The 24,497-nt window shown below is 42.5% G+C and overlaps 2 protein-coding genes across 4 annotated transcripts in view; both read right to left on the bottom strand.

The window, feature by feature from the left end:
• grk5l (G protein-coupled receptor kinase 5 like) overlaps positions 1-14,738 on the bottom strand; it is a 64,642-nt gene extending 49,904 nt beyond the window's left edge. For all 3 annotated transcript variants that reach the window (XM_084055749.1, XM_084055748.1, XM_084055750.1), the window contains exon 1: positions 14,002-14,738. In XM_084055749.1, coding sequence (XP_083911875.1) covers positions 14,002-14,053 — 52 coding nt within the window. In that variant the 5' untranslated portion in view covers positions 14,054-14,738. The remainder of the gene's footprint in view (positions 1-14,001) is intronic.
• A 3,859-nt stretch (positions 14,739-18,597) lies between these two features.
• lsm1 (LSM1, U6 small nuclear RNA associated) lies at positions 18,598-23,648 on the bottom strand. The gene is made up of 4 exons (XM_084054720.1): positions 23,496-23,648; positions 22,114-22,182; positions 21,508-21,623; positions 18,598-19,554 (listed from the first exon to the last, which is right to left on the bottom strand). The coding sequence occupies exons 1-4, from the start codon at positions 23,539-23,541 to the stop codon at positions 19,384-19,386; spliced, it is 402 nt and encodes a 133-aa protein (XP_083910846.1). The 5' UTR covers positions 23,542-23,648; the 3' UTR covers positions 18,598-19,383.
• Positions 23,649-24,497: the final 849 nt, after the last annotated feature.

Below are 24,497 nucleotides of genomic sequence, written 5' to 3'. Positions count from 1 at the left end.
ACCTTTACAGGGCCGTGACCCCCGCCAAATAATCATGTTTGAACTGGGGACCCCCCAAATAATCATATTTGAACTGGGGACCCCCAAAAAATAATCATATTTGATTTTCCATTGTGGTCCTAACTAATGTTTTCTTTGTGGTCCTAACTAATTCCATAGCAGGGACCATGCAGTTCATTGGGCAGGTTTGCCATGTCTACACCATGTGTCACAATGTAGGATCCTGCTTCTATTCAGAACATCAGTGGAGCAGTGAGCAGTGGTTACTGCTAGAGAACATCAGTGGAGCAGTGGTTACTACTAGAGAACATCGGTGGAGCAGTGGTTACTGTTAGAGAACATCAGTGGAGCAGTGAGCAGTGGTTACTGTTAGAGAACATCAGTGACGTTTGCTCGCCTGGCGCGGATTCTGTGACTGCTGCCAGTGCCAGCCAGAGTTGTGAATGGGAAAGCAGGCACACACACACACACACACACACACACACACACGTGCTTAACAAGCTACATCAGTGTCTGCTGCAAGATGTTACCTCGTCAGAGACAGTGCTCAGGTTACACATAGACGAAGGAATTCATCTACCCTCCACACACACACACACACACACACACACACACACACACACACACACACACACACACACACACACACACACACACACACACACACACACACACACACACACACACACACACACACACACACACACACACACACCAAAAGGAAGTAGTGGCCTTACTTCCTTGAGTATGACGCGCAAACCTCTGCTGTGTCTGTGAAAGATACACTTCTGCCCCACCAACAGTTATGTCACACACACACACACACACACACACACACACACACACACACTATGTTATACCACACACACACACACACACACACACACACACACACACACTCTCTCCTCAGTTCACCTCACGCTGCACATAAATCAGTTCACTTGAACCCCTATAGCATCCCTATTGGGGAGAACATGCTGCCAAAATATCAGATCTACAAGCGGATCGGCTATTTTTGTACAATAAAAAATTCCGGGGGGTCCCCAGCAAAACGATAAACAGTTTAATAATAACACTTGATCTACAAGCTCACAACGCGTTCTGCAATTTTTACCAGGTGCTCGAAGAGCGCCTGAGTCTAAGAAGAGGCAGACCTACTAGTCATCGTTTCGACATATTACAGATTTGCATTCGACACATTTCTCGACACATTTGTGTCATTGGCTGTCCTTTAAGCCAATGGGGATATTTTCCCATACTCTGCACGGGCGGCCTCGTCCTCCCAAGCTATGGGTAAGCGACACCAATTTGTCATTGGCTGTCCTGGCTGTCCTTCACTCCTTTAAGCCAATGGCCACACAAATGGGGAGACGGCCCGCCCCCCGCAGTAACAGCACTCCGAAAAAAAATATTTCTTTCTTGTTTTGAAACATTTTGAAGAATCAATAACTTTAACAACACAAATCTTCTCTTAATGCTGCGTTCACACGGGCAGATGCAAAGATACAGCCTACCATTCATTTTCAATGGGAGCACAGCCACATGAAGATACAAACATACAGCCGCTGTTTGTAGATCTGCTACAAAAGAAACAAGATACAAAGCTACAAATTCATGTTGAGCTGGGTTCAACTTCCAGATACAAAGATACAACTGTAGCTCTGATGAGTGGATGAAGCAGCGCTTGATGACGTCAACAACCGTGTTGAGCAACACAGATACAAAGAGACAGAGTGACACATATGTGGTGTGTCTTTGCATCTTTGTATCTTTTTATCTGCCCGTGTGAATGCAGCGTTATGGGGGTCCCTGGCACAAAATCTGTTCAGTTCGGGGTCCGATATTACTGATAAATAAATAATAACTTAAATTCCCACACACACCCACCCAGCCAGCCGGCCTGGAACGCATCTGTGTCACTTTAGATTTCTTTGGCTATTCAAAAAGAGCAGATCTACAAGCTCATAGCGCGGCACCAAGTGCCGCGCTATGAGCTTGTAGATCTGCTATTTTTGAAAAATCTTGAAAAATAATTGTTTCGATTTTTTTCAAAAAACTGTTAGGATTTAGAAAAAAAAATGAAGAATCGCCTCAGGTCTTAACTCATTCACTGCCAGAATTATTTCAGGCCGCGTTTGCCCACTGCCAAGATTTTTCATTGAAAAAAAAAAGTACTCAGGAGCCGAGATACAGCATTTTTAAGCTTTAAGTTAACAAGGAAGTGGATGGGAGTCTAGATCTTCGAAAAATCATATCTTCTTGGTCTTTGGGTGAAAAAAACAAAAAACAAATGTATTTTTTTATTTTTTAAAAGGTCGTTTTAGTCGTTCTAGGCAGGCATGGCTTAGGGACAAAAGTCGTTTTAGTCGTTCTAGGCAGGGAATGAGTTAATGGGTTAAGGCCTGTATCCATCAAATCACATCACATCACATCACATCCCCAGTCTCTCTGCTGCATGCTGCTCAGACATGATGATAGTTCATGTCAGATGATACTCTGATGACCACCAGGGCACCAATACACCGTGTTCCATTTCACTGCATCATCATCATCATCATCACTACTCCATCCTCCTCCCATACAGCAGCATCCTCTCTGCGGAGAGGAGGAGAGGAGAGGAGAGAGAGGAGGCAGGCACAGGCTCCACAGCGGAAGATGGAGATTGGATGGCAGGAGCCCACTCAATCCGTTATGTAACGATCAATCTGATTAAACGGCCCCTATGCATCTGTGTTGTGTTGTGTTGTGTTGTGTTGTGTTGTGTTGTGTTGTGTTGTGTTGTGTTGTGTTGTGTTGTGTTGTGTTGTGTTGTGTTGTGTTGTGTTGTGTTGTGTTGTGTTGTGTTGTGTTGTGTTGTGAGCATTATCCAGTCAAAGACTGAGATACGGACGTTGTTGCCTTGTTGGTGTTATGGCTCACTTTGAATATATACATTTTTAACTCAAATCTTTGTTCTGGGGGGTCCCTGAAACAACTTATTTTTAGATGGGGGTCCACGGCCAAATAAATATCATGTTGGGGATCCTTGACATGAAAACGTTTGAGAACCACCGATATAGCAACATAAGTTTTTTTTTTTTAAACTGTTAAGGTCATTACACACCGGCGAATATGCGAATATATGCAAAATTTGGACTCGTTCAGAATAATTAAAAGACTCTTTTTCGCTTCGCTTTTTAGCTCCATGTAAGCTTGCATTGACTTTATAAGGTTTTTTTTTAAAAACATATTATTCGCATGAAAAAAATCGCCCCAGTGTGTAAGGAGCTTTAGGATTTGAAAGACATTTGTAGAATATATTATATATTTATATATTCAAAGATTTGCAAAAATGTTCACGATTTTTCAAAAAATAGCAGTACAATCTGTATATCTGCTGTATATCTGCTGTATATCTGCCATTTTTGAATAGCCAAAGAAATCTAAAATGACAGAGATGCGTTCCCAGACAATGTATCGATCAAACATCCTGAGTTTGTCCACAAAGGTATTGGTGAGTCCCCATTGGGGTTAAAAAACATTAACTTCTTAAACCCTATACACTGGGGGTCTATTATTTGTCCATCTCCTTTTCCCCTCCTCTACGCCAAATCTCTTTGAAATAGCCGATCTACAAGCTGTCAATCAGCTTATCGGAGCGGCTGTTTCCTGCGTAGCGTTCGCCTATTATGACATTCCTGGAATATGGATGCTAGGATTCATAGAGGTGACAGTTCCCTTGAGTCCATCTGCTATGGAATGACTAATGTTTAGTGTCCATACATACGATATGACTTTAATGAGGCCCCGGGGTCAGGATTAGGCCTGACACAATTATTACATAATCCTCTAATCGGAATTATTTGAGATAATCACAATTATGCATAATCCTCTAAATGTTCATACATTTTCAATCATTTTCCAAAAATGATTAATTTTTTTAAGTATAACATTATTAAATGTGTCAGTTAATTTCTTCTGTATATTTAAGTTATTTGTCATATCTGTGCATTTTATCTTTAACAAAGCCTAAAAGGCAAACAGAAATGACATTTGTAATACATGTTTCCAATGTTCAACGCCAAAAACAAAATCGTTAATAATCGCAATAATAATTTGCACAACAATGAATGGTCAACTTAAATGTAGTAATGGTGACAAACAGTCCTAGTCAGGATCAGCCTAAATAGCCGACAGTGTAAAAGAAGGCAGGATGCGCTCTGTGTGATTTATACGTAAGGCCTCAGTCGCCGTCTGTCTGTGACTCCGTTCAGCGCCTCGCCACGCCATGCTGGGCGGCCTGGGAAATAAATACATATGGCGTTTTCATTTCTGTGCTTATTGGCCGCCACTTTTTGGGTAAATGTATCTCTCCACCAAACAGACCACTACGGTTTACTACAGACTGTCAGGCAGGCGGTTGGAAGGTGTGAATCAAAAAGTTGTTGAATGCACCTGAGAGCCGACACCGACAGAAGGCTACTATGATGCTAAAGCTATAGCCTATGGTCTGGCGTCTTTTTCAACAACAAGCTCACTGCTATCCGACGGTCAAAAGCCGACTGAGCGTGCATGATTCTTATTCTTACCCTTTTCTACACATCGTATCCAAAAAGTAAAGGATAGCCCCCCTGCTCTCAGATGTTTAAAATTTTAGCACTCAAGAAAATCTAACCAACGAGTTGAAACAAGCGTTTAAATGGCTTTTTTAGTCAGTCTGTGGCATGTTTTCCCAATGCAATCTAACGGGAGCAGTACTGAGCACGTGGACGGGGGGTGACTGTCCACAGGCTGACTAACTAAGCGATTTAAACGCTTTGCTCTTCAACCCGGCGCGTAGATTTTCTTGACCGCAAAAAAACATTTTAACATCTGAGAGCAGGGGGGACGAGCTTAGCTTTTTGGATACGATGTGCGGAAAAAGGTAAGAGTCATGATGCATAGTGGCCGATATTCACCGGTGTGTCGTCACCTTTCTGCACCCGAGAGTGTGGAACCTCATCTCTGAGCCACACAGCGGAGGGAGAGGTTCTGATTGGAGCTAATCTTTCGGCAACAGACGCTTTCCAACACTTGACGTCGTGCGGTGCAGAGCTACCTTAAAGTGTGAAGAAACGGATGCTGACATACAGTAAAACAGGGACAGATCACAGTCAGTGTATAAACCAAACCAAAACCGGGGGCCGTCCTTTCCTTTCCTTCCTGTTGTGTGAATGTGTGTGTGTGTGTGTGTGTGTGTGTGTGTGTGTGTGTGTGTGTGTGTGTGTGTGTGTGTGTGTGTGTGTGTGTGTGTGTGTGTGTGGGGCGGCGGGGCTTGTTGGGAGGCGGCCACGCAGCGCATGCCTTTCACTTTAGCTCTGGCTGCAGAGAGGAGACACGCTCGCATAAACAAACAGGAATAAACAGCCTCTCCTCTCCTCCCTCTACTCGCTTCATTCATTCTAGCTCTCTGTCAATGGTATGTGACCTCAGCTCAGCCCTGTGCATAGTACTGTAGTCTGCCATGCATGTGTGTGTGCCATATTACACACACACACACGCACACGCGCACGCACGCACGCACACGCACACACACACACACACACACACACACACACACACACACACACACACACACACACACACACACACACACACACACACACACACACACACTCCAGACTATCAAAGTCATTTCCCCATGCATGCCTTTGACAGGGGGGGGGCTATAATCCTTCAAACTGTTTGAGGGAAAACAAGCAGCACTCACTCACTCACAACCAGTGGTGTAAAGTAACTATGTACATTTACTCAAGTACTGCACTTAAGTACAATTTTGAGGTATTTTTTTACTTTACTGGAGTATTTCCAATTTTCAGTACTTTTACTTCTACTCCTCTACATCTCAGAGGCAAATATTGTGCTTTTACTCCACTACAATTATTTGAAAACTTTAGTTAATAGTTACTTTGTAGATCTTGATTATTATTACATAACATGCATTACCCACTTCAGCCCTATACACATTTCGGCCATTTGAAAATAACAGATCTACAAGCTCACAATGCGTCTCTCTCGCGATGCGACACATTGTGAGCGTGTAAATCTGCTACTTTCAAAGGATTTTTATTTTTTTAAACGAGCAGCACTCACTCACAACAACCGTCTCAAACACGCCAAGCGTTCGTACGTTTCTTTAGATTGAAACCGTTGATCCTGTTTCCCACGGAGACGCTTTTTGAAGGCCAGAGTCCGTTGATCCCGGGCCTACCAGCTTTGTGTCTTAGTTATTAACCCCTTATCCCTTTAATAATAATGAAAATATGAAGACCCTGGGCTCTCTCTCTCTCTTAACCCCCCCACCACATGGCTCAACACCACGGCAGGTCCTCTGGGACGGGGCTCATTAGCTGTTCTTATTAATTCATGAAGATAATATTCCGCCCGGCCCGCATCAACTTATCATAATAATAGGGTTGGGATCAGGCACCCAGTAGAACCACGGTAGAACAGTGAAGCGGCCGAATACTTCCGTATTTAAAAGGCCACTGGCTGCACATGTTTCTAAAATGTTTCAAACCCTATAGTGCGGCTGCTCGACTCGTCAAGACTTCTGCATTCGGGCATGCAAAATGCGGTGCCTAAATGCAGAAGTAGAGCGTTCCTCCAGGTGCTTCAAAAGCCAGTGAGCAACTTTGATTGAAATGAATAGCTGGGGGCGGGGCAATCCTCCCTCTAGATATATTATTATTACTCTATGGTTGGGATTCCTTTTAGGATTTTAACCATAACGGTACCTTAATGATTCTCTCTAAACCAGTGGTATATCTCTGGGACCCCAATTTATATTATAAAATCAATGTTTTAACTCTGAGAGTGTACAAATGGAACCAAATGGACCCGTAAGGGTCCATTTGGTTCCATTTGTACACTCTCAGAGTTAAATTAACATTGATTTTTACAATGTAAATTGGGGTCCAAGAGATAGAAATGCCATTAAATGGGGGTCCGTAGCCCTAATGCATGTCAAACTGGGGGTCCTAGAAATTAAAATGATTGAGAATCACTGCTAGAGCCGTAAAAACATCTTCTATTATGGGGTGTCCCTTGCATATCTTTTCAAATGGGGGTCTGTGGGCTAATAAGTGTCAATTTGGGGGTCCTTGACATGAAAAAGTTTGAGAACCACTGGTCTGATGAACTAATGCACCCTTGAAATGTTTGGTTTGGAACGGGCCCGCCAATATAAATACCAACTCCCTGTTTCACTGCCGTTAACTCTCAGGGTCTCACCCTCCTCTATTCCCATCTGGTACACAGTAAAAACCCTGCTATTCCTTTATCCCTTTTCTACATCTCTGGAGGGTGTACAGACGGGACCCGTTACGGGTCCATTTGGTTCAATCTGTACACTCTCAAGTGCATGGTGAATCTTGGGATACTAGGGACTCTTCTCTCGCAAAAGAACAAACTATTGAGGAGGGAGACCACTGTACAGTTTTATTTAGAGCAGGAACGCATCTGTGTCATTTTAAGATTTCTTTGGATATTCAAAAATAGCAGATCTACAAGCTCATACAAGATCTACAAATTGTTTTCAGATGGGGGTCCGAGGCCAAATACATATCATTTTGGGGGTCCTTGACATGAAAAAGGTTGAGCACCAGCTGCACCACTGATATTATAGCAACAGAAGTGTTTCAGAAAACTGTTAGGGTTTAGAAGACATTTGTAGAATGGTGTCTTAATGGGTTAATGCCTTCAGTTCACACTGCTATTTTAGCAGCTCTTATTTAGGCAACAACACACTCTCACTCCCCAAACGACCCATCGTGACTTCTTGGGACAAATCATGTGACCAAATGTCAAACGTTTGACCGGAAGGGACTTCCCCTCCAGTCATCTGGTGCCGTTCCGGGGCACTTCTTCCCCTCCAGTTATCTGGTGCCGTCCCGGGGCACTTCCCTTCCGCACTCCAGGAATGCGGAAGTGCCGCTCTTAAACCCAAGACGTAAAAAAAAGGGTGACGGCTCTGCCAAAAAAAACGGTTAAAACGACAGAGGCGTGCCGTCTAAAAAACGAACTTTGAGTCACGAGAGGCACCGCCGAGCGAACAAGCGAGTCGCCGGCGCGCCGAGCACTGCCAAGTCCTCGCTTCAGCTGACACAACGCTGTTCTGAGTTATACGCCCCGATAGGGTCACAGAATCCTAACTCATATCCCCCTATGGTCAACACACCCCGTCCAGGGTATCCCCCCTCTTTCAAGCAAACGTTTGCCGTTTGGTCAAATCCGTCCCAACAACAAGTCACCCGTTTGCCGTCTTGGCAGTGAGAATGCATTGCAGGCAAACAAACAAACAAACAAACAAACACACAATTGGCTTAAAATCGTACAGACTGCTCGTAAGATTGTAAGCCAATTGAGTGTTTGTTTGCCTAAACAAAAGTTACAAAAATAGCAGTTGGATTTTTTGCATTGGATTTTTTGCCTCCTTGGGAACCATAGTAGGATTCTGCACTTTTTTAGTGATAAGACTTTTTCTCTTCCCAGGCTTTTCTTTTTTTAAACCGGGTCGTGTGTGTGTGTGTGTGTGTGTGTGTGTGTGTGTGTGTGTGTGTGTGTGTGTGTGTGTGTGTGTGTGTGTGTGTGTGTGTGTGTGTGTGACTAGTGTGACCCTATGCTGCTACATGCTCTCCCCGCCCCCCCCTTAAAAAAAGAAAAAAGAAAAAAAAGAAGTATGTCATCATTTATGAGATAACTAGCGGGGCAGCCAGAGGCAGCGCAGCCTGCTCTCTCCCTGCGTCACTGTGTTCAGGCTCCATAGAGACCGTTGCCACATAATTACACCATCCTCCATTCCACCGGCATCAAAAGTCGCATGTGTTCCTCTCCTCTCTCTCTACATGGGAACACAGCCCGTGTGTTCCTCTCCTCTCTCTCTACATGGGAACACAGCCCTTCTCAGAGGCTGATTAAGTCGGACGGGCCGGGTGGTTTGATGATGCACACGAGGAGGCTCCACAGGACTGTGACGCTCGCCGGGCTCTCTGCTGCACATTCCTAAAGACTGCAGACGTAACGCGGCAGCAGGCAGCGAGCGAGCGGCAGCACCGGTGTTGCCATGTCTGCTTATAATAAGCCACTTTGGGCTTGTTTTTTCTGTAAAGTTGCTTGTAATAATATTGTTTCTAGTTGCTGTGTAGTTGCTTATTTGGGGTTTGTTTCCTAATGTTGTTTAAACCAGTGCCAGTGGTTCTTTAAATTTTGTCAAAAAAATGTCAAGGACCTCCCAAATTGATAATTATGTAATTGTCCGCGTATCCCCATCTGAATACATTTTGTGCCAGGGATCCCCCCGTACAAGACTTGTGTTGTTACAATGATTAAAACATATTTCATCCCCCCGCCCCCCCGCAGATATGTTTTGGGTTTTTCTGCCTTTGTTTTTAGATAGTATTCAGTAAACTGTAAATGGGGAGAGAGAGGTGGGGAGTGACACACAGCAAAGGTCGTCGGGATCGGGATTCGAACCATTAGCAGCCTAGGTGCCCGGACGGCTACGCCAGCCGTCCGGGCCTCCCAAGATTTATTTGAAAATAGCAGATCTACAACCTCACAACGCGATGCAATGCGGCCGATAATGTACAATTCTGTCCCTATCGGTACATAACTCGGAACGGCGCTCAGTTGGTTCTAGTGGACATATAAAAAGTAGGAATTGAAACGAAAATCCCACAAAGGTAGCACATCCAAAATTCTCACATTTCCATTTCCTTTTTTTATTGGCACACACCAATAAACGAACGCTTACAAGTTTCTGCTATGAGCCTTCATCAGAGCATCGTTCGGCACGGCGACGCGCAGTAATCGGGGCAGGAAAACTATGCTCGCTTGTAGATCGCCTATTTTCAAATAGCCGGCGTGTACAGTACATAGGTTTAAAGTGCTCATAGTCGCTTCTTTTGGCCTTGCTTTCATAGACCCCGGTTGCTTATTTCTCTCGCAAAATCTGGCAACACTAAGCAGCAGCAGCAGCAGCAGCAGCCATGAACATTCAGGTTTCTGTGTTTTGGCCCCGAGCGGGAACCCAGGGACAGCCAACGCTATTGTGGAGTGTGTAAACATGACGGCGATTAAACACATGATCCCCCGACCTCCCTTCTGCCCAGTAGTGCATCTTTTAATCTGTGGAAAACACCTCCGAGAGAGAGAGAGAGAGAGAGAGAGAGAGAGAGAGAGAGAGAGAGAGAGAGAGAGAGAGAGAGTGGGATGTTATTAGCCTGGAAAACCAAACCATCCCGCTCACGGAATTCATATTTCATTTTCATTTAGCAGACCTGAATGAAAATGAAAATGTGAATTCCGCGACCAGGGTGGTTTGGTTCACCGGGCTATAGGATGTTATTAGCTCTGGTCCATAGCGTTATAGAACGAAGGAGAACTCCTTCTAATGCTGTGGTTCTCAACCAGTGGTCTGGGGGACCACCAGTGGTCCTTGAGGGGGTTCCAGGTGGTCCCCATGCAGCTAAATGATGGAGAGTTGGTTACCAAATGAACCCTTAAAGATCTTTAACTATTGAGAGCGTAAAATGAAACCAAACGGACCCGTAAGGGTCCGTTTGGTTTCATTTTACTCTCTCAAGAGTTAAATGATCTGCATTTACTTAATTACGGAATTGTTATTTTGATCAACGTTTGCCTGTTATCTCTCCTATTGGTACCAACATCAATAAAGCATGGAATTGTGGACAAAAACGTATCCAACGGTAACAAAATATTCAACGTTCTGGGTCTGAGAGGTTAAATCTCATCAAACGATGATTTTGTGGCTCAAAGGCCAAATAAATAATGCACCTCGATATGAAAAGTGTTGAAAACCACTGGTATAATGGACCAGAGCTATAGATATGATGATGCTATAGAGGCCTATAGGCTGTCAAACAGTCCAGACATAGTGTCGTGTTTTTAATGTCATTTCTGTTGGAAGTTAATCCACGATAGACGTGATCATTGATCAGCTGATTCCTGCATCATATAAGCTCTTCTGGCTATTAAAAGTGTCAGGTTCATACAGAGGGTAAAGGAACGCTACACAGGCCTTAATATTCAGAGGGTTATAGCAGGTACACAGGCCTTCATATTCAGAGGGTTATAGCAGGTATACAGCCTTCATATTCAGAGGGTTATAGCAGGTATACAGCCTTCATATTCAGAGGGTTATAGCAGGTATACAGCCTTCATATTCAGAGGGTTATAGCAGGTATACAGCCTTCATATTCAGAGGGTTATAGGAGGTATACAGGCCTTCATATTCAGAGGGTTATAGCAGGTATAGAGGCCTTCATATTCAGAGGGTTATAGCAGGAATACAGCCTTCATATTCAGAGGGTTATAGCAGGAATACAGCCTTCATATTCAGAGGGTTATAGCAGGTATAGAGGCCTTCATATTCAGAGGGTTATAGCAGGTATAGAGGCCTTCATATTCAGAGGGTTATAGCAGGTATAGAGGCCTTCATATTCAGAGGGTTATAGCAGGTATACAGCCTTCATATTCAGAGGGTTATAGCAGGTATAGAGGCCTTCATATTCAGAGGGTTATAGCAGGTATACAGCCTTCATATTCAGAGGGTTATAGCAGGTATAGAGGCCTTCATATTCAGAGGGTTATAGCAGGTATAGAGGCCTTCATATTCAGAGGGTTATAGCAGGTATAGAGGCCTTCATATTCAGAGGGTTATAGCAGGTATACAGCCTTCATATTCAGAGGGTTATAGCAGGTATAGAGGCCTTCATATTCAGAGGGTTATAGCAGGTATACAGCCTTCATATTCAGAGGGTTATAGCAGGTATACAGGCCTTCATATTCAGAGGGTTATAGCAGGTATACAGGCCTTCGTATTCAGAGGGTTATAGCAGGTATACAGGCCTTCGTATTCAGAGGGTTATAGCAGGTATACAGGCCTTCGTATTCAGAGGGTTATAGCAGGTATAAAGGCCTTCATATTCAGAGGGTTATAGCAGGTATACAGGCCTTCATATTCAGAGGGTTATAGCAGGTATACAGGCCTTCATATTCAGAGGGTTATAGCAGGTATACAGGCCTTCATATTCAGAGGGTTATAGCAGGTATACAGGCCTTCATATTCAAAGAATATTTGTGTAAATTTGTGTAAATCTTTGAATATATATTTTTTTTTTAAAGCGAACATTTGTAACTCAAATCTTTGCTTCTCTGGGGTCCCTCCCTGGAAGAAAATATTTTACAAATGTTCGCTTTAAAAAATATATATATATATACCCATGCTATGAGTTTGTAGATCTGCTATTTTGGAATAGCCAAAGAAATGTAAAAATGACAGAGATGCGTTTCCCCGATGGAATGGATTAACATAACAGTCATTGCCCTGGACCTATAATAAATATGTGGGGGGGGTTGTCTGTGTGTGTGTGTGTGTGGTGGGGGGGGGGGGTTAGGTGAGGAAGATAAAGAGACCACAATGATTTCAACACCGGACGTTACATCATCCTCGTCATCATCATCACCTCATGGTTCTCACACAGAGAGAGGAAGAAGACAGGTTCCCTGGAGGAACATCTATGTGTCTCAGCACGTTACAAAACCTGTTGCGAAACCAAACAGCCGTTCTGTTTGTGTCACACACACACACAGTGAACCGGAAGGCATTGGTTCTCAAAGTGGGGTCCGGGGACCCCCTGGCGGTCCTTGGGGGTGAGGGTGTCCCCGACTAAATGTGTTAACCCATTAAGACCTGAGGCGATTCTTAAATGTTTTTTCTAAATCCTAACAGTTTTTTGAAAAGAATCCCCCCAAAAATGTTTTCACGATTTTTCAAAAATAGCAGATCTACAAGCTCATAGCGCGGCACCGAGTGCCGCGCAATGAGCTTGTAGATCTGCTATTTTTGAATAGCCCAAAGAAATCTAAAGTGACACAGATGCGTTCCAGGTCTTATAGCAATGATTTTAACCACTTGGAGCCATATTTTATACATAGGCTATTAAAAGAAATGCAGATGTATACAAGCTCATAAGAGTGCCGCGCTATGAGCTTGTAGATCTGCTGTTTGTTTATTTTTTATCGTGGAAAATGTGTGCAAATCTTTATATTTATTTTAAAGCAGACATTGAACCTTTTTAACTCAAATCTTTGCTTCTGAGGGGGTCCCCTGTGCACAAAACATGGTCAGATGGGGGTCTGTGGCCAAATACATATCAATTTGGGGGTCCTCCTTAACATGAAAATGTTTGAGAAACAATGCTGTATGGTTTGTGGGAGACATGGTTTGATTGGGGGGGAAATACTGCCTGATCCACACCTTGGATTGACACCTGTCAACCCTTAAAACCAACCAGACAGTTAAAAGATCCTCAGTGTTCCTTTAACACCAGTGTGTACAAATGGAACCAAATGGACCCTTCATCAACGTGTTGCACTCAAATAGTGAAACACCACAGGACTTGACTTGTTGTGTGCTGTAGAAATAAACCCTTCATTGGGCCTACAGACAGACAGACAGACAGACAGACAGACAGACAGACAGACAGACAGACAGACAGACAGTGGTTGACAGTACAGTAAGTGACACAGACAGGAAGCAGAGATGATGCCAGTGACAATCTTACAATAACATTTGTTTGCATATAAATAACGTTGCATTACGTCACATGATCAGCAGGTATGATTTATGATGCATGTTGTCTGTGATAATCATTCAACTAGTGGACACTAGGCCTGTGATGTAGTCTAACTGTGTGTGTGTGTGTGTGTGTGTGTGTGTGTGTGTGTGTGTGTGTGTGTGTGTGTGTGTGTGTGTGTGTGTGTGTGTGTGTGTGTGTGTGTATGTGTGTGTGTGTGTGTGTGTGTGTGTGTGTGTGTGTGTGTGTGTGTGTGTGTGTGTCATATAGCCTACAGGCTGTGGTCAGAAGGTGAAAGTGAAACATGTCCTAACACATTAACAGTAACAGTACATGTTTAGTATCTCATCATGTAATAATAAAGCAGAGTTTATTAACTCACCCTCTCTGGCCTTCAGCAGCACAGTGTTGGCTACGATGTTCTCCAGCTCCATCACACACTGTGAGATCTAATATGATCTAATATGTCCTTTAATATGAACAGGATCCTGGTTCTGTCCAACCAACGGTTCTTCTGGCAGAGACACACAGAGAGAGAGAGAGAGAGAGAGAGAGAGAGAGAGAGAGAATCGTCCGTCCTTCAAACACACTGCTGTGTGTGTGTGTGTGTGTGTGTGTGTGTGTGTGTGTGTGTGTGTGTGTGTGTGTGTGTTAGATGATGGTCTTTATGTCAATTAAATCCTCTTCTGGTTCCAAGCAGCAGATCTGATCATAATGTGGAATAATGAATAATAATGTTCATCATAGTTCCTTATTGGTCCTCTTGTTATTATGGTGGTAGGGCTGGTAGATCTATCTAGGTATAGGTAGGTCTATAGATCTACTAGCACCAGGCTGGTTGCAGTAGGTAGGTCTTTATCACAGATCTGTAGGTTTAGGAGGTAAAGAGGAGCTCCTACCCTATGATCCACCAGAGGCTTGTTCCAGGCAGCGGTCTCCTCAGTGTTTTCTCCCCGGGTTCCCCCCTCCTCTCCCCGGCCTCACAGAGCGTCATGAGCCGCCGCGCTGCCTGGCTCTCTGCTGGAGGACAAACTGAGGAGGATGGATGGCGTCGGATTAGAACCATCCATGGAAAACAAGTCAAAAGCGTCCTTCCCTTCGTTAACGCATAGTGTTAGTGTAGAGAGGAGGGAGGAGGTGATCAGAACAGCAGGAGAAACAGCCTACATACACCCCCCCTTCCTCCTCCGCCTCCTCCTCAGAGGCAGTGTTGCCAGACTCTGCGACAGAAATAAGCAACCAGCGTTCATATTTTAGTCATCTGAAAATTTTTAGTTTTAGTCTAGTTTTAGTCGACTAAATATCATAAGATTTTAGTCGACTAAATCTACAGTTGATTTAATCGACTAAAATGTATGTTGGCGGTGCCTTGATGCCGTCATAATGGCTGATTTTACACTTGGTTGCATGCTGAAAATAGCCGATCTACAAGCTCACAACTTGTCGTGCTGCGAGCTTGTAGATCGGCTATTTGGTTCTAACACCCGAGCACAACCAGACATGAAATGACTTGTCTTTTAGTTCTACTGGATCTGGATATATATTCAGCAATGCAACTAGTGGCAACTCCTTGCAACAAAACAGTTTTAAGGCCAGTCCACACCAATGCAACTCCTTGCAACTGCCATCGTGGTAATGGAGTTAATGGTTGCAAGTAGTTCAGTTGCATGTTGTTGCAAGGAGTTGCAGGGGGTGGACTGGCCTTAAGAAGACAGGTTTTGATTGAATACTCAGAATCATAATCAGCTTTATTGTCACATCACTTTTTCCAGAATAGAGAAAGAAGAAGGAAAGGGCAAGGGAAGGGGAAGAAAAGAGACAACAATATCTACATATTTACACATAGCCTATCCATCCAAACATGTATGTAGCCTACATGAGATTTAGAAATAAAGTGCATGAGGGTCACAGCTGGTATCTGTTTCTAGACAGAGTATCAGTGCATGCACATGGAGATTAAGGTGCAGAGTATCGGTTATGTATGTTACTTTATTAATTAACAGTTTGCAAAAAGTACAGAGGTACAGTTATACAATGATTCTAAAAAGATACTACAACAAGTCCGCAGACAAATACATGGGGGGTCCTTCACATGAAAATGTTTGAGAACCACTGGTCCAACAGTCATAAAGAAGTGTGACTCCTTTACTCTCCTTCAAAACCTAACCTCTAAATGAGCACTTACAGGTGGCAGCAATTAGGAACTGCATGGCCCCTGAAAAAAAAAGTCCAAGCCTATCTTAACCAATCCTTTTAGCATTGTATTTGTGTTACACTGTACTTTCTGTGCTTTTTTGGGCAAACTGTTAATAAAGTATTCAATAGATCAATCAAAGTCTAGAAACAGCATTAGGAAGCAGCACAGCACTGACTGCACCACCAAGCAACTTCACAAACTAAATAAGCCCAAAGTCGCTTATAACAAGCAGACATGGCAACCCTGCTCTTAGTGCGTCATCAAAATGGGCGGGGCCTTCCTCACTGAAAATGAAAATTCTCAGTGTTTATTTAACTCCGTGGAGGAAGTAGAAGTACTTAGATTCCTTTAGTTTTACTTCAGTAAAAGTAGCATTACCACAATATTAAAAATACATGTAAATACAAGCTCTGTTACAAGTAAAAGGCATGTATGGTCAAACTTTTACTTGAGTAAAAGTAGAGGCTACCCAAGTATTGGCGTGTAAATGTAGGCTACTTCAGTAAAAGTATCCTACACAGTTCTTTCCTACATTAGGAACTCTTTCTAAAACAGCAGATCTCGGTGTGAGCTTTAGATGTAGAGATTTAATGTGATAATTAATAATCTAAATCTGCAAAGTCACCATAGTAACTCAATCTGTCAGAGTATAAAAGTCAGTGGTGGAAAGTAACTAAGTAGATTTACTTAAGTACAATTTTGAGGTATTTGTACTTTACTTGAGTATGTCTAATTAGTACTTGTACTTAAGTTCTACTCCACTACATCTCGGATCCAGATACTGTGCTTTTACTCCACTTATTTGAACACTTTAGTTAGTTACTTTGTAGATTTAGATTATTAATTATAAAACAGACATCAGTGTATTTCGGCCATTTGAAAATAGCCGATCTACAAGCTCACAATGTGTTACAATGCATGCATTGTGAGCTTGTAGATCTGCTATTTTCAAAAGATTTTTATTATACATGTATTGTATACATTCTGCGTAATTAGTACTTTTACTTTTGGTACTTTAAGTACATTTTGATGACAATACTTTTGGACTTTTACTCAAGTACATTTTGAATTCTGAACTTTGACTTGTAAAACTGAGTATTTCTATTGCAGTATTGCTACTTGTTGTATATGGTATTGAAATCACTTCCTCATAAGGATATAAGGGTCCATTGAATTCATACATGCAATTAATTAACACTTAATTCCACTTAAGTCCACAATTATGTCTGCATTAAAGAGGAGGAAAAACTACCAGATGAATTCATTTAAGTGCTGCTGTTTGATTTGCACCTCCTTCCAACAGAGATGATTACAGTTTGTATTCTCTCTCTGGGATACCTTACCTAGAGCGTTGTGTCTGCTATAAAGGGACTTTTCGGCAGGCCTAGTCCTGGTTCTACAGGCCTAGTCCTGGTTCTGCAGGCATAGCCCTGGTTTTGGTACTGGACCTGGTTCTGCAGGCATACCCCTGGTTTTGGTACTGGTTCTGCAGGTATAGCCCTGGTTTTGGTCCTAGTTCTGCAGGCATAGCCTTGGTTCTGGTCTCGGTTCTGCAAGCATATCCCTGGTTCTGCAGGCCTAGCCCTGGTCCTAGTCCTGATTCTGCAGGCCTAGCCCTGGTCCTAGTCCTGATTCTGCAGGCCTAGCCCTGGTCCTAGTCCTGATTCTGCAGGTCTAGCCATAGTCCTGGTCCTGCAGGCCTAGCCCTGCTTGCTTGTCAAATGCAGTAACAGGAAGCATCATCATTACTGTCTGATGGGGACAAATGATCTGCTTCTAATGACTATGGGCTCATTTTTTAAAGCGGGCATTATTAGCGTGTCTGATTTGAAATAATGACTCGTCTTGAAACCGAATTAGTCCGACGACCCAATTAAATTGAGCCGGGTGATTGATGATGGATGAATGGATGAATATGAATGCATATTTCTCATGTTTTTAATGTCATCATCATCACTGCGTGCCAAAGGCAACGTTTTACGCCATCTACTGGCTGGTACAAGAACAGCACTGCTTTAGTTGTGTAGTTAACAAGAGAACAATCAACTTGATTGAGGTTTATAAGTTTATAGAAGTGGTGAAATTATGTTTTTAGAGTAGTGGTTCTCAAACATTTTCATGTCAAGGACCCCCACATTGATATGCATAGCCACAGACCCCAATTTGAAAAGATTTTGTGCCAGGGACCCCCATGAGTGTGTTTAAAATTACAACTTAATTAAACTTTGTAAAAGATTTGTTTGAAAGCACAACCATTCATTTTACACAACACTGATGATAGTGTTGTGCAATTTATTCATGTATTTTCAAACATTTAACCACATAAAACCCTCTTGGTAACCGGCCTTTGGCTCTGTACTTGGTCTGCTCTCTACACCAAAGCGCTTTGTGAAAACAATTGCAGATCTACAAGCTCACAATACTTTGCAGTGTGTTGTGAGCTTGTAGATCTGCCATTTTCGGCGAATGTATCCCCCCCAGACTAGGGATGCTAGGGTTCAAGTGGTTTATGTAATGATAAATAAAAACATCAATCATATTAACCACTTTATCCATTTAGGCGTTGGCTATTAAAAAAATAATTGCAGATCTACAAGCTCAGTGAGTGTGTAAATCTGAAAGTTTTTAAAACATCTTGAAAATGATGAATAATTTTTTTTACACAAATCTTCTTTTCTGGGGGTCCCTGGTACAAAACTTTCAGATGGGGGGGTTTGGGGGTTCTTGACATAGCCTAGGGGTACCCCCCTGTTGAAGAAGGTCAATAATTACTGGCAGCGGTGAAAAACAAAACACTTTAATGGAGCAGGACCGTTCAGAGTTGTGGTCGGCGTACATTATGTCCAAATCAAAGGTTCGTCATCATTATGGTTGACAACACTAAGTGCCGAGGTCAGAGGTCAGAATAACATCATCCTCAAAACCACTACAACAAATGTCTCAAAACAAAACACAAAGAAACATGATTTATACTGCCCCCCTCTGGCACAATGTGGGACTGACAGCAGCCATCGGTGAAAACATTTCATTCTTTTTCATTTCGTCTGTCGGGCAGAAAGCTTAATAAACCTTGTATAATCCTATTTAAACTGTTTTTTTCCTTTTCCGTAAATTAATGATCTACTTCGTCGTAAAAGAGTGTCTCTCAAAAGCAGCCAAAATAGCCTATCTACAAGCTCACAACGAGCTTGTAGATCAGCTATTTTTGCCATTTAGGGAAAAAAAAGAAAATTGAAAGTTAAAGTGGTTAAGTTTGTCTGTGGGTTTTATGAATATTTAACGAATGAAAAGTATTAAAAAGCGCTTGTGACTAAATAATAACCACGTTGGATCCATCCATTTATATTTCATGACAAATTGTGCGTTTCTCCCGACAGTGACGATTCAGTTTCTTAATTAAATGGGAAAGCGACACAGCACACTGATGTAGTGCCATATCGCCTCATATCCATTAACCACTCACACTAAATCCCTCTCTTAAAAAAAATAAAAAAATAAACATAATTCAACATAAAAGCAAGAGTCCAGTAGGAAGGTGGTGATTGAGGCGTCCAGTCCATTTAGCAGCTAGTATTCATCCAGGTTGTCCGCTTTGGGGATGGAAAGGCCTCGGTCCTTCAGGACCTGCATCTTCACTTTCTCCGTCTCCTGTTTGGCTTGTTGCTGTAACCTCTGCTCCTCCAGGATCTCCTCTATGGACACCTGCTGCAGCACCGTGTCACACGGCTTGTCCACATCCTAGAGAGAGAGAGGTTCAAACAAAGAGAGTCAATTAATAAAAAGATACACCATCCCAATTGGAGCCAGTAGAGGGGAAATGCTACACAAATCATACAACTGGTTTCCTAAGAGGGTGCCGTCTGATCTTGCGAACGACCAATGTTTACTGGTGCTAGATCCCACGAGAGTGTGTTGCTGGGACAGAGAAGGGTTGATAATATAGAAGATTTTCTCCTGATTGGTCTCTCTGATGGAGCCATTTTGTATGAAAATCTTGGGAAGATTGTGTGGCTTGGTTCAAATCAACCACTTAAACCCACTAGTCTTAAGGCCCTGTTCAGCCCAGGTCTGATTTGTGTCCTATCCAGCTTGGAGTCTGAACAGCAAAAAAAAAAAAGAATCGGATTAGAATCAGTTTCCTTAGCCCTGTTCAGACAGACTGCACCAAACTGATCAGACTCCAATCTGGGTTGAAAATCTGATTTAGGCTGGATTAGGGCTGCCAGTCAGAATGGGGCCAATTTGTGAAACAGACTTTTCGTCACCAAAAATAGCATGTGTTAGGAGCTTGTAGATCTGGCTATCTTTGCCAGAATGTTCCCTCACAGGCATTCTGGGGTTCAAGTGGTTAAGAATGGTACGAATGTTAACGATTAACAATTGATTGCAACCAACAGCCCATGGGCATAAAACCTTGTTCCCCCAAAATTTATGGTACCAAAACCCATGAAAGATCTCCACTCTAAATCAAAACCAACCTAAAAGAATGGCTGACCTTAAAAATACAAGTGAACATAGTTTGAGTCCTTGAACACCTTGGTAGTAGAATCCTCTACCACCGGACAGCAACAATATACTGCAGCTTAAGGCCAGTCCACACCAATGCAACTAGTCACAACTCCTTGCAACCATTATCACAATGGCAGTTGTAAGGAGTTGCATTGGTGTGGTCTGGCCGTTAAAATGTGCTCCTCTCGTTTACACTGCAAATATGATGATAATTGATGTGGTCCATATGGCCCTAGTGACTAGTGAGCACAGCTTGGTTTGCTGTGTGGAGCGCTTCAATCAGCTCTACACAGACACAATATTGTGATTATTTAAAACACTGAATTATTTATGCTTAGTTTGCTTCCATTTACCACTGGCCATATGTATGCATTATGAATTCATATTTGTAACAGCAATATGTACAGGCTTCCTGCACTTACAATACACCAACACTCTTGGCTCTGTCATGTCTATTTTTTCTCTGACCACAAATGTACAGAATGTCATTTAGATGAAGGACATGTTGTTTAGACACAGGCTAGGTTCATGGTTTAGCTGATATCCTATAGTTTATTTGAGTCACTACATTGTTCTCTCTGCATTATACTTTACCTTGTTGTTTGTTGACCAGAGCTCATGTCTACTCTGCTTATTCTGATCACACTTATTTTCTTTTTTCCCCTTTATTTAAGCAGTAAGAGCCACTGGCTCTATGGATACAGGCCTAGTCTGGTGGTCTGGCCGTTTAGTAGTTGACTGGAGGACTAGTTACTAGGGGTCCTCCCATTTGCGCTTTACATCAAATATCTTAGTAAAAATAGCCAAAAGTACAATTTTGAATACAGGACTTTTATAGTCGTTGCTGTCCAGCAGCAACCTATAATCTATTTTTTTGAAGGTTCCTCAGCATCCGGTGCAGAACAGACCGATTTTGCAAGAGTTTCTTTCCCCAAGACATCAGACTTGTGAAATCTAAAAAAGTGCAATAATCCCCTAACCTTTCTCCTCCATGCTGCTGAGGACTCATTATGAACAGACTGTGATTTTAGCATTCTTTTAACTAGGAGTAGTTTTAGATTATAGTAAGCCAGTGGAACGGAATTTCGTTCAATTACGCATTTCATGTATTGTTGAATGACAATAAAGCGATCTATCTATCTATCTATCCATGTGTTAGAGTTGTGGAGGTACTGTACTTACGATCTCCCCGAGCAGAACCACGTTCTCTCCCCTCACGATGAAGATTCCTCGGGGAATGTCTCCAAACTTCTTCCCCACGTGGATGCGCTCCACCGTCTGATGGAAAACCAGGTTGGCTGTGGGAAAAGAAATACATTATTACTATACATAAAGGAGCACTTCATCCATTTTTAACTTTGTCTTCATAATAATTGGTCCTCATTTAATGTTCATTATAAGATGGCACAATGTTCATCGTCTGTGCTCACATTCCTTCTAGTTTGACGGTTCAGAAGCCTGCCTACCAATGACATCATCAGTGAGGATTTCCAAGCCATTACAAACTACAGCATTTCTCCTCCTGGACAGTTTTCATGCTGAAATAAAAGCCATTGTTCTTGCATTAATAGAAAAATGTAATATATTGTTGCCTTTCGATGATGTCACTGGTAGGCAGGTTTCTGAACTGTCCACAGCCCTCCTCTGAGACACAGGGTGAGGAGACAGAAATGTGCCAATGGGTGAAGTGGTCCTTTAATGTTTACAGTCCACTTAGCAGACAAACACAAATAAAATGTAGCAAATAATTTCATATGTAAAATCATAGATTACTATAGTTTTATTTACCAAACTGATCAATGCTTCTGAGGTAACCGATGAGGGTTCTGCCATCACGGAGCAGCACCAGGTGTTTCTCTGTAGGATGACAACATGACGCAATGTTACAAACTGTACCTTTAGATACATGACCCAATGTTACAAACTGTACCTTTAGATACATGACCCAATGTTACAAACTGTACCTTTAAATACATGACCCAATGTTACAAACTGTACCTTTAGATACATGACACAATGTTACAAACTGTACCTTTAGATACATGACCCAATGTTACAAACTGTACCTTTAGATACATGACACAATGTTACAAACTGTACCTTTAGATACATGACACAATGTTACAACATTTTTTAAGGACCCCCATAACTAAATGAACACAAATGGGTCCATTTGGTTCCATGTGTACACTCTCAGAGCTACAGAGCTATAATGATCTATTTGGACCACCTCCAAGCAACCCAGAAGGTCTCTCAACCCACTTTAAGGACCACAGTACTTAGTAGCATACATTTAGTTTCTGGTAATATGTCCATGGCAAAAATATTATTTAGACAACAAATGTCCACAAGCCAGCATGGATGATGAACCCTCTGCAAAAACACTATTAAATCGCAGAATTATGTACGTGACAATGAATGGTGAAGTAAACTCTCATAAAGGTGATCAGTGACAGCCGTCTATAGACACTATGTTACAACAATACTTCAACAGACTGCAGGTCATATGGATACATTTGTAGCCTTAGATCAAGACTATCATAGATGTATTTGATCGATTTTGACATTTGTATATCTACGAGTATTAGCGACCACCCTCCCAGTTTGCCGTGAATTGTCACCAGTAAAGCCCGTATTTCTCCAAACATGTACAAATGCTAAATATAAGGTGCTTACCCGCTTGCCCCAAATATTAACTAGGAGTCCGGAGTATTTGTGCAATGTATTAGTCCATATTTGTCAATAAATAAGTGTTTTAATCCAGTTTGTGGCCGGACGCCATTTCCCCTCTCCTTTACTTCCTGTTTACATTGAGTGTAATTCGGGCTTTCACCGGATGCGCTCCGTCACTACCGCCCATTGGCCACTTCCGACAGAATCGGCCACAGACGGGATTAAAACACTTCTTAATTGAAACACATGGACTAATACATTACTCAAATACTCCGTACACCTAGTTAACATTAGGGAAAAGCGGGTAATCACCTTATATTTTACATTTGTACATGTTTGGAGAAATACGGGCTTTACTGGTGACACTCCAGGGCAAACTGGGCGGGTGGAGCTAAGACTCTCGTAGATGCGAGGGTAAAAGACAGACTCTATAAAAATACATCTACGATAGTGTTGATCTAAGGCTGGATACATTGTGTCAGATCACAGCTACTTACTGTCAATGTCATCGATCAGACTCGCCGTCCCCGGTACGTAGTTCATGTTCAACACAGAGGTTTTATTATTTAAATATCAAAGCCATGTATGTTTGAAAAGATGTTTCTCTTCCACTGTAACCCCGGAAGTATTTATACAAGCCTGAGGAAGCACTTCCTGCGACCCCGGAAGTATTTATTCACGCCAGGAGGAAGCACTTCCTCTGCACACCTTTAACCCTTAAAGCAGGGGTCTTCAACAGGGGGTCCGGGACCCCTAGGGGGTCCTCAGAGTTACTACAGGGGGTCCGCCAAATCTTTGTGTGATATGTTTTTTTTATTACATTAACCACTTGACTCCTAGCATCCCTTTTCTGAGGAGAACTTTTGCCAAAAATAGCCGATCTACAAGCTCACAACGCCTCACGCTGCGAGGCGTTGTGGGCTTGTAGATCGGCTATTTTTGGCAAAGGGGTAATAGATATAGAGGGGAAAAAGAGCAGACCAAGTAAACAAAAAAAGTATAATCTGAAACACAATTTTATACAATATAGAGGGGGGTCCCTGCTTCATCTCTCTCTCAGCTAGGGGGTCCTTGGCCTGAAAACGTTGAAGACCCCTGCCTTAAAGCGCTTTAATCAAACCTGTTTTTAATGTTCAACCAACATCGCTTCTAGAAATGGATTTAAATAATCTCACGTCGGTGTTACGTGTAATATTAATGTTAATTATTTAATGTAGTTATTAATATTATAGTCCATCGCAAAAATAAACAACGAATAAAGTATTTCGCCTTGCGACACCGTCGTACTGCGGATTAGACTAATAAGGTCGGTCACGTGGTAATTTTTTACCCTTTTGGCTTTCCGTACCAGAGGGGTTTCCTTCCATAGCTGTCGTTGATTGGCTCAGAGGGGTGGTATGACGTTGCTGTCGTTGATTGGCTCAGCGGGGTGTTATGACAGTGACGCACACGGAGAGACCGAGTTGTGCCAAATGTTGTGACCCGTCAGAATGTGTTAC

This window comes from Gymnoscopelus microlampas (assembly GCF_963454915.1).
Source record: "Gymnoscopelus microlampas genome assembly, chromosome: 4".
Taxonomy (NCBI): domain Eukaryota; kingdom Metazoa; phylum Chordata; class Actinopteri; order Myctophiformes; family Myctophidae; genus Gymnoscopelus; species Gymnoscopelus microlampas.
This window is presented reverse-complemented; position numbering and strand designations above follow the sequence as displayed.